We start from the raw sequence: 11,399 nt of genomic DNA on the forward strand, positions 1-11,399 counted from the left end.
TAGACACATGGGAAAGAAATCGGTTAAGATGGTTCGGACATGTTGAGAGAATGCCAAATGTACGACTAACGAAACAAGTGTATCAAGGTAAAGTAAATGGCAGCGTGCCCAAAGCAGACCGCGGAAAGAATGGTTAGAATGTGTGAATGAGACACTAGTTAGAAGAGACATAAGAAGTCACAGAAACACGAGAGCCTGCATAAAAAAATGCATGGACATAAAAGAAGCTAGAGAAGTATGCCAGGACAGGAAAGTATGGAGGCAAATAGTTAATAAAAAGAGTGTTAGTAGATTGAATGACGCCTGAAACAAAAGACCTTGGCCACTAATGGACCCAAGTGGGGAACATTACGTAACCTGGGTCGGAGCAGTGTTGCGGAACGAACGTGTTATTTACTTAAATAGCAATAGTCTTTCTTTGCTGTGCTAATATTATTAGCCCAATTTTCTTTCTCTCTCTCTCTCTCTCTCTCTCTTTCTACTTCCACTTAGAATTTCTAGAAAACTCGACATTTCCTTTTTTAGTTATTCATTTTCAATATTTATAGATATATTTGCTTAGGAATCAAATACAATGTTCTCTAAATTTCAATTGATGCGTAATAATATCCTAGCTAATCTTCCAAATGAATTGAAGATACACCCGTTTTTTGTTTACATTATGTTTCTAATGTATCTCTATTTTAAGGACAGTGTTTACAAACATAGTTGTATTTTATCGGGCTAAATGGCGCGGTGAAACGAGGCTCCGAAATTATTGCCTCACACGCGATCGGTCAATGCTATTTGAATGCTCCTATATTGTTAAATAATACTTAAATTATGTTAATACTTTTCAGAAACTCCATTATATCCTAATGAACATTTCTTTCTCTGGGAGTTTGGGCTTATTCAAAATTCCCTCGATAAATGAAGCGTTTGAAAATTGTCTAACATTATTTTGACACTGCTTGTCCAAAAAATGTGTAACTTTTTTATTTAACAAAACCAATAAATTTTCCATTGCACGTTATCTTAAGAGTAGATTAGAGGACAAACTCTCAAATTTGCATCTCAAAATAGTAAGAACTTTGTCTTTCGAAGCGAGTTGAAGTAAAAATTTTGAGTAAATTAGCAGGTTTGAAAAATTAAGTTTTTTTCATTTTTTAGGCAAACGGTAAAAGATACAATTTTTTTGCCGAAAGATAAAAGATGCGCCATGAAATTTCCTACAAAGCGATATGGTATGTTAAAACGTTGAATTTTCGTAAACTGATTTTCAAGCCATCAGGGGCCAACTCGAGCGGGCTGAAGCGGCCACGCAAATTTTATGCGGGGTTATAGAATCCGGAGTCTCAATTTAATATTTCTGTCCAAGATTTGCTATTTCATAATTACTATAATTAATATAGTACTTTGAATGTCACTTAGAAACCACAGTCTCCAATGCTCTTAAAATAAAATCAAAATAGTTCAAGTTTGAAAGCCTAAACAACCATTTTTTCAAATATTAAGAGTTCTAAAATTTTGAGAAACGAATTCACTTGAAACTCTTTGGAAATAAAATAAATAAATTGATATAAAATTTAATTTACTTCTAAACTCACTCTACAAATTCGTTAGATCTTTTAAATCTTTCGGAAATCATAAAAATCCACTGAAACATGTAGACATCTTTTGACATTCTATAAGGATTATAAATGAAATTAAAATTATTTATTATATTACTCTTTAAAGTCCGTTTAAATCAAATGAACGTGCAAAAAGCGCTCGCTCATGTCCCTGAATTTTTATTTGCCAATACTAAAAATAAACTATTTAAAAATCCAGAATATCACCTTTTTAATATTAAGAACTCTTAACATTTTTGGAATAAATTAAATAATTTCAGACATAATTAATTATACTTAGTAAGATATATTTGAGAAAACTCTTACTTTGTTAATTTAAGTATGTTCATTGATTCTAACATTTATTAAGCATTTCAAGATTTTAAATAAATTTAAAAATGCATTGAATTGAGTAACATTGAGTGAATTTAGAAGAATGCAAAAGAGCGAATTCCAAATTAATTTTTAAAAATATTTTTAAATCTCTTTGAATATTTGAAACCCTACCAAATCCCTCACTTCTTGTGAATAAATTCTTTAAAATTCATTGAAATATAAGCGTCCCTTAAAAATACTAAAACCCTTGGAAATCACTTGGAATTGTTTAAATCTCTTGAAAATGCATTCGGGCGTTCCAAGAAAGACACTTACGTGGAGGCTGTGAATAAGAGGAGCTGTGGGGGGATGTGTCATGGTAACTCATTCATGAGAAAACAGCAGCATAGAGATAAAGCGTAGTACCCCAAAGGCGTAACTGTAAGTGCGTCACTTTGCGCAACATTACGGCACGGGCCTGATAGTTACGTTTCGGTGAATTTCTATCCAAGCCAAGATCAGAACCAAACCCGTGCTAAGAGCACAATGATTGAAAGTCTAGCGTATAACGCATCTCAAATTCTTTGATATCCTTTGAAATCCCTTGAAAATTTTAAAGACTCTTGAAAATGCCTGGGAATATTTTACAATACCCCAAAATATTTAAAATCCTTTGAAATCCCATTAAATTACTGAAATCGATTAAAAATTGCTTTATAATTTTTGTAAATATCATAAAATCTTTGCAATCCCATAAAAACTTTTGAAATCCCTTGACATTGTTTAAAGCTCTTAAAAGTGCCCATGAATTGAAAAAATACCTTCACATCTTTGATATCACATATCACATCTTTGATAAACTACATTCCTACAAAATACCTCACTTCTCGTGAATAAAAATTTAAAGTCCACTAACATATTAAAAAACCCCGTGAAATTCTATGATGATATTTTCTAGAATTCAGGAAAATATATTAAACTATATTGAGAGCTTTAAACTCCTTAAAATCCCTTAAAATCATTGAAATTTTCGGAAATCTAATAAATACTGTGAAATCTTTTAAAGTAACCTAAAATGTAATAGGTCCTGTACAATCGTTCCATATTTTCCGAAATTCTAGAAAACACACTATCCTAAAATATTTCGAAAGCTTTGAAATCCCTTCAAATTAATTAAATTAATTAACAATTCTTAGGCATTTTTTAAAATTCCTTAAAATATTTCAAATTAAATGCTCTTGAAATTCCTTACAAGTTTAGAAATATCCTTAAATCTTAAAAATCACTTTAAATTATTAAAATCTATTAGAAATTTCTCGGAATCTTTTAAAAATACCTTGAATTTTTTCCAAAGAATTCAAGTCAATTTAGAAATAGGTATATGCATGAATTGAATAGTGATTACCCCAGCAGTTAATTTATTGAAAGAAAAGTGACTAATGTGATCTTCTCATTTAAAAAATTGACTTAAAAAGTGATTTAAAAAAAAAAAAACAACAGCCCCGATTATTCTTTACAGTTACTTCTTACACTAATTCCATGATCTTGGCTATTTTTTTCAAAATGCCTGACTTCTAGAAGCTTTGATCCTATTATAAATTTGTTTAGGGTTCTATTATTGGCTGCAAATAGATTACCATAAGGACCAAATTTTGAAAAAGGGTACTTTAGGAACCATAACTGAATATAAGGTAGAACAGGGGATACCGGGACCGGTCTGTGAGGCTTGTAGATGTAAAACAAACATTTGTATTTCTAAATCTTATACATTTAAAGAGAAAAGGGTATCAGGGGAAGTTTTTCCAGAATAGGGGAAAAAGAGAATACGCAAGAGAATAGGAGGAAGACTGTGAACCCTGTATAAAAAATAAAAATACACAAAAATACTTACGAGGTCTACTTTTCAATTTCTTGTAAGTAGTGATTATTACTTGGGAGGCCGTTTCATAACCATGTTTTAAAATTTCTTCGAACATCATCTCGGCCTCATCACCACAGTTAGTTTTTACAAAGAACATGTACCTGAATTAAAGTAATTAAGAATATTATGAATCACCTTATTTTCACTTCTTCATATCTAGAAATTATTTTCAAGGAATAATCAGAGAAAATAAAACCTCGCTTTTGAAATAAAGTTTTACCTTGAATATCGTAGAAGCATAAGAACCCTGTCTGAATTCAAAGTGTACATAATAATGCCTTTGAGGTTTTGTTCGTAAGATACGAATCCATGTCTTATCAAGACGCATAACGCGTGTTTTACCTTCAATTAATGAGTATTTATATTATATTTATAATGAAAATATAATTTGTCAAATTATAAAAGATTGCTGTTGTTTTTACTTCTTTCTCGATTCAGAATACTTGTTGACAAGTTCACGAAAATAAATTTCCTTTAAATGTGATAATTTAAATTTTATGAAAATAATTCGAAAGTTTTTCTATATTAAAATAAATCAATTTCATAACAGGATTAAGTGCTACAACAATTCCAATATTTCTAGAAATTTAGACCAAACAAATAATGATGTTCAGAAAAATGTAAAAAAAATATGAGCTGAAATAAACAAAGTAACTACTGACAAAATGTTTTCAGCACTGTAGGAACTTAATTCACAATTTTACCTCTATTCAATCTTTTAATTTGTAATTTTACTTTCAATTAAATGCAATAAGCCACTTTTCTGCAGGCCTGTGGAAAATATTTGTCATGAGAGTTGACGGTCGCCGTGTTGCAGCGCCAGCTATACAGTTGGCAAAGAATTCCAATAATGCAAGGCGAAAGTGTTAAAAAAAAATTTTTTTAATAAAACTAATTTTCTGATAGTTCTGGGCAAAAGATAATAACCATTACACTTTTTCCAAAACTTTTGAATTGAAAATAATGTTTGAAAATCGTAAATTTCACTGCTCTTAGACGTAAATCGCAGTGCATTTCTACCAAACACAACAAATTATTACCCATACGCAATTAGATTAGACATAAAATTATTTTTGTAATTTATAAATATCCGAAAAGAAAATAGTTTAAATTTTATATTATATAATATATACATTTATTAATTTAAATTCATTTCGGATTTCATAATATTTTAATAAACATTCATTTTTGCTCATTTGATACTAAAACTATTTAACTTTATTCTTCCTGCAAACAATGGCGAAAATCATAGTAGAACTATCGAAAAATATAACTTTTCTGATATTCACAATGCATTTGGTAGCAAGTCGGCCCTGAAGGTAATCAGCGCCGCGACTTCGCCTGCTGGCCACCGGTCAACTTTCATCCAACTTTTATCCTACAGGTCTCCCATGAAGTACAGAAACTGAAATTTAACCTCAATAATTCAAATAAAATGTTTTAAACTAACATATTCATATGAGCCTATAAGAAATCAAAGAAAAATTCGAGTGAAACAATTTTTATTTACCTTTGCCAGTGGTAAATTTGTGGTGCTACGAGTTAAATTCAAGGATTTCTCTCCATTTCGAAATAAATCGTGTCCGACCTTTTGCACGATGGGGCCAAAGTGTTCAAGCAATAATGCAGAACATAATTTGCCACACATGGGAGATGAGTTTTCTATCATTTTTAAATTCAGAAAGTACCAATTAAATTTCAAATTTTCGACAGTATTCGAAAATTGTCATCGAATTCCTTGGGAGCTGAGGGATTAGTATCTAACCTAAGAACTTATTCAAGTTTGACAACACGCACACACAATTCTAATGATGAACATATTATGAGTATAATATTTGATATTATCGCGACATTTTTTTTTACTTAAAGAAAAAAATGTTTCTAGATTAAAAGAAAAAACGTGTTTCAGGTAGATAATAATAACAACATTTTAAACTTTTAACTCAAAACCACTCAAACAGAACACACATCTGACACCCCACGTAAACTTGCTTTAATACAGTACATGACAGTACAGAAACCAGGGTCATGAAAGGGAGCACGGTTACTGATGGGCGCTGCTTTGCCTCAGTGACCCAACTTTGGCATGTTGAGTTACTGCGCTTGCGCCAGATGTGCGTAAGAGAAACACGGCGCGGCTTATTATTGCCATGGTAACGGGTTATTGCTAGAGTTCTTAAATTCCCGAGAATTTAAGTTGAGGTTATAAAACCGAGAATATGACAGAATTTAAGAAAATTTTAAAGAATGTAAGAATTTATGATTTTTAACAATATTTTTATTGTTCAAGTTATATCAGCGGTTGAATATAAATTATTTTCTAGCTCAGACATATTCAGGAATTTAAAATATGCAAAGCAGTAGCTCATTAATTATTTAACACTGCTAGACTGAAACTCTAACCTCAAAATTCAATTGCCTCACATTATTTAATAAACACCACGAAGTAGAATAAGAAGATCCCACTCCCGGAAAACTCAGACGCGTGACATTTTCAAAATTCTCTGATTTTTCTTTGATTAATTTTTCATTTGAAATAATAAATATTCAAATACCAGCTTTTTAATCTTATGATATTCTTACCATAGAATATTTCATAAGCGGAATAAAACAGTGTTTCATATACAAATTAAATATTTTCAAATGTATTAATTTATTTTAAACAAAAAAAGAAAGTTTTTTTTACTTTAAAAGATAACTCTTTAACAAAACAATGGAATTTTCAACAAATTAATTGAATTTCTAACATAATTGTAAAAAGACAAATTGCCAACGTAAAAGTGTTTTAGTTTATATTTATTAAAAAAGGAATGAAATTTATACAACAAGAGGAAAACAATTTTAAACAAAAATGTAGAATTTCCAACAAATAAAGATTTTTCACTCAAAAAAGAAATGAAATTTTATCTAAATTATTGAACCTTCAAACCAGAAGACAAATCTTCTTTACAAAAATGCAATTTTCAAACAAAAAATATGACTGTTATACAAAAAATTATTTATCACGAAACCAATGCATTTTTACGTAAAAATAGGAAATTTGAAACTAAAAAATAACTTTTTTTACAAAAAAAACGCGAATTTTTACCTAAAAAATTTCAATTTAAAAAAATGGAAAAGTTCCATTTTCTGTTAAAAAAATTAATTCTAAGCAAATAAAAAAAGAAGTATTTTCCACTAAACAGTTAAATTTCCAACCAGCATAAGGCTTCAATAAAAAAATTTCACAATGTAGTTTAACTTTGACCCAAGTAGTTAAATTTTTAATTAAAAAAGATTAATTTTGAACAAGATAATCAAACTTTTAACCAACGAGATAACTTTTCAACTTGAAATATAAATCTTTAACGAAAAAAGTGATTTCTTAACAAAGCGATTCAACCAAATATCTTAAACAAATTAGTTGAATTATCAAGCAGCGAAGAACCATTTTTAACCAAAACGTTGCATTTTCATACAAAACATTAATTTTTAACCAAAAAGGATGACTTTTTAACAAAATTGTTGAATTCTCTAGCAAATACTTGCATTTTTATCCAAAGAAGATAAATTTTGTACTGAATCAGATCCACATTTTTTTAATAAGTAGAACTTTCATGCTGAAAATATTTCAGTTCATTTTTCAACACCAAAATATAAATTTTAAACAAAAAGTAAATTTTCTACGAAAGAGTTAAGTTTTCAAGAAAATAGTATAATAGCTTAATTTCTAACCAAATAGTTGTATTTTGATTAAAAAAAAAGATTTAATTTGTGCTAAAGCAGGTAAACCTTAAAATAAAAAAGACAAACTTAAAAAAAATCGTGTCGTGTTCCTTTTAAGTAAACTAGCACAAGCGCAGTACGTCTACATGCCAAAATGAGAGCGGCAAAGGTGCAGTCCCATGTGGGCAGAAAACGTTGGCCGAAAGCAGAAACTCGTGAGAGTAAAAGAGATGGAGAGATATATTTGTCTCTTTCACTCTCATGAATTTCTGCTTTCCGCCGACGTTTTCTGCCCATATGGGACTGTACTTTAAGGGTGCTTTTATTCCTCTGCAAGCAGAGTCTGCAGGCATTTATGCATTCATGCAGGCTGTCTGCTTAGCAGACAACCTGCAAGCAGAAAACCCATAAGAGTAAGGGATACAGAGAATGGTTCATCTCTTTCACTCTTATGGGTTTTCTGCATGCAGGCTGCCTGCTTACAGAGGCATGAAAGCACCCTAATACCTTACCATACCAGTAATTACCTGTAATTACTGGTAACCGCAGTAAAAAGCAGTAATTCTTTAATTTCTCACAGAAAAAAAGTTTTTGGAGACAAACACTTTAATTTTATAATTAATTAGAGTCTCTGTTGACATATTCTGGAGTTATGTGCATGCCACGGAGTAATAATAAAGAGACCGTTCTCCGTAGATACGTTCTGACTATGGCAACTGTACATTTATTGTCAGGCTTGTTACGTCTCCAGCGCTGTTGTCGATTTGAAGACTTGTAGATTTCGATCTGTTTTATCCTGGATTCGTTGCCGACAAGGACATAGGAAACAAGGGACTAGGCATGCCATTGCGGGAGTGATGCAATGAGGGGGGAGGTCCGCCACCCTTTGATGTCCCACGACAAACATGGCAGCGCCCACATGTTTATATTTTCATGCACAGTTTATCGGAAAAAATGCTTGTGCGCATAATCAAATGGCACCTCGTAAGATGGCGGCTCTCTCCACTCATGGAATTCTCCCCCCTCCCGTGGATTCAACAATGCTCGCCCAGGCTAGGATGGCATGCCTAATCCCGTGTTTCCTATGTCCATGGTGCCGACGTTGAGTGATAAAAATCCTTAACCGCGCGAACTGGTCGAGGTTCAAATAACAGACACAACACAATTATTTAGAGAACAAGTCAATAGTTTTTATTTGACTTCAATTTAAATATTGAAGATCCTTTGATGAAGATTAAATGTCCTATTCCGTCGCCGAGAACAGTTTTTTTACACACATAAGATTTCGTTCAGGTTTGACATTTTAAAAGTTTTATTTAATTAAAACAATTTAAATTAAATGGTTTCTATTCTCACTACACTTAAGATTTAATGCGACTCAAGTCGACCACGGCGAACTGTACCGAATTACCGGAGTAAATAAAGTTTCTGTACTTGAATTTCGATTAAAAATTTAAGAGAAAAATATTCTAAGTCCAATTTCAATAATTCAGAAAGCGAGTGTCGTAGATTTTTTATTTGAAATGCAAACGGAGAGACGCAAATATCTGAGCTTTTTCTATGATCTTGCATATATTTATAACCTCGGTTTTTACCAAAAAAAGGGTGGGAATTGTCCTTCTAGCCAACAGAATTGCTGACGTCACATAATTTAATGTTAATTTAACCTATCATGATGAAGTGCGTTAAGCGCCGCCCTTATATTTCAAGCTAAAATAATGAGATTCTAATTCTCAGAAATGCATTGTTACAATTCTCGTCGATTGAAGTTTTTCTGTCAAATCGCGTTATAGAACATAATTTACGGCGTCTGAGGGGCGCCTTGTCGCATCAACCCTTTACATGGTTTATAATTTATGTATGCTCGCGGTTGAGATCACATGCGCGGTAGTCGGAGATCGCGCGTGTCAAACCTATTTGGATTGATAGATCCACATATAAATATGCATATATAGATCTATCTGAGTGTACATAGCTATTTAAATGCAAACTTCTGATCCTTTACAACTAGCTATTAGAAGTAATTAATTCGAGGCACAGAGAGGAGTTGTCATGTAATTTCCTATTGCCAATTATAATTAATAATTATTCTTTCTGATAATAACTGAATAAATAAATACTGAATGTCTTGTCTCCATGGACATAGGAAACACGGGATTAGGCATGCCATCATAACTTTGGCGAGCGGGTTTGAATCCACGGGAGGGGGGAGAATCCCATGAGTGGGGAGAGCCGCCATCTTACGATGTGCCATTTGATTATGCGCACGAGCATTTTTGCCGACAAACTGTGCAAGAAAATATAAACATGTGGGCGCTGCCATGTTTGTCGCGAGACGTCACAAGGTGGCGGACCTCCCCCCTCATTGCATCACCCCCGCAATGGGATGCCTAGTCCCTTGTTTCCTATGTCCATGCTTGTCTCATTTGAATTATTTCAAAAGTTTACCGCTCTTGAAACTATTGACTGGTAAGTATTCAATAATAGGGTTCTAGCGCCCTAATATATGGGTTCTAAAACAGCGCCCACAAGGAATGGGACATGCGCACTGTGATTTTCTATCTCCCTTCTCGCGCCAGAAGTAAGCGAGTGAGTGCCAGTGCTTGACAACAACACTGTAAAAAAATTTGTATGTAACTTTACCACTTTCATAGTAGGTCCGTATATTACTTACTATCAAAGTAGCGTTTTCACAGCCAATATCGAGTACCCCTGTGCAGTCGGGAAATTAGCTTTCAGGTTATGTAAGTTTCCAAGCAGATTCGGTAAAATCGCAATGATTTGTAAATTTGTAGGTTATGGCATTTTAACAAAAATTATTTGAATCTTTACAATTGTTCGTAATTACAGTATCCGAAGTAAAAACGTTATTAATGGTAGAATATATTGTTATTTATGTAAATATATAATATATATGTATATTTTTTACTAAAATTCCCTGCCTCAAAATAAAAATTATAATTCCGCAAGGAAATTCCCTGTCGTACTACCATTGCTCAAATAAAAACAATATCGTACATCGTGCAGGTCCATACATTTATAAATGGCTTCCCTCCGGCTTGAAGTTGGGCTTCGAAAAAGTGATGACTTTCTACATAAATAGTCAATTCATTCATGCAATTTATACAGAAATTTTTTTTTTCGAAGCCCAAATTTAAACCCGGATGGAAGGCATATATGAATCCGTGCGTCCAGAAAAAGTCTTCTTATACTTTATACGGCATTTTCCGCCACACTCCACTAACTTATCCACACTCAGAGAGTCAGAGCAAAGATATAACCGTAGATGCGGTGCGGGCTTAGTTGCCAGCTATAAGTATAGACGGCGTGTCCGGTGAAAAAAGCCACTTCCCCTCTACCCACCGCTCCCCGTAGAAAGCACAAATCGATATAGTTTGCCAAGAACCACTTGGAGCGCTGTAAGCAACTCTCGGCACACCTTCGAAGCGCACTGATGGTAAACTTAGCTTGGATAAGAACCATTTGGATTGAAAGTAAATTGCCAATTAAAACATTTTTACATTTATAACTTTGCAAAACTTGGTTGTTTTAATAAATACCAAAAATATAAGTCGATGAGTAATTTACATTACGGTTTCATATATATTTTCCACTAATTCTAAAATGATTAATTATAATTTTCATTCTATGTATTGTCTCTATATAGTTCTTTAATATTATTTAGTTTTTATTTTTATTTTTCTGGCCTGCAATTTCTACGGACTTTTTTAGACTATTCGTCTAATCAAGTTCTCGTATGTACATTCCAATTTCTTAATTATTATATATTCTAACGTTTTTATAAAAATATAATTATAATTCCAAGTGATAGGAAAATTGAAGCCCGTGAAGTTGGCACCCCAACTCTA

At 32.4% G+C, this 11,399-nt stretch overlaps 1 protein-coding gene across 3 annotated transcripts in view; it reads right to left on the reverse strand.

Annotated features, from left to right (window-relative positions):
• LOC117172366 (DNA-directed RNA polymerase III subunit RPC3) overlaps positions 1 to 5,866 on the reverse strand; it is a 32,354-nt gene extending 26,488 nt beyond the window's left edge. The window contains exons 1-4 of one of the 3 annotated variants that reach the window (XM_033360220.1): positions 5,336 to 5,452; positions 5,115 to 5,230; positions 4,046 to 4,167; positions 3,796 to 3,926 (exon numbers count right to left, since the gene is read on the reverse strand). In XM_033360220.1, coding sequence (XP_033216111.1) covers positions 3,796 to 3,926; positions 4,046 to 4,095 — 181 coding nt within the window. In that variant the 5' untranslated portion in view covers positions 4,096 to 4,167; positions 5,115 to 5,230; positions 5,336 to 5,452. Of the gene's footprint in view, positions 1 to 3,795; positions 3,927 to 4,045; positions 4,168 to 5,114; positions 5,231 to 5,335 lie in introns of all 3 variants that reach the window. The other 2 variants (XM_033360218.1, XM_033360221.1) reach the window with 2 other exon arrangements.
• Positions 5,867 to 11,399: the final 5,533 nt, after the last annotated feature.

This window comes from Belonocnema kinseyi, chromosome 5 (assembly GCF_010883055.1).
Source record: "Belonocnema kinseyi isolate 2016_QV_RU_SX_M_011 chromosome 5, B_treatae_v1, whole genome shotgun sequence".
Taxonomy (NCBI): domain Eukaryota; kingdom Metazoa; phylum Arthropoda; class Insecta; order Hymenoptera; family Cynipidae; genus Belonocnema; species Belonocnema kinseyi.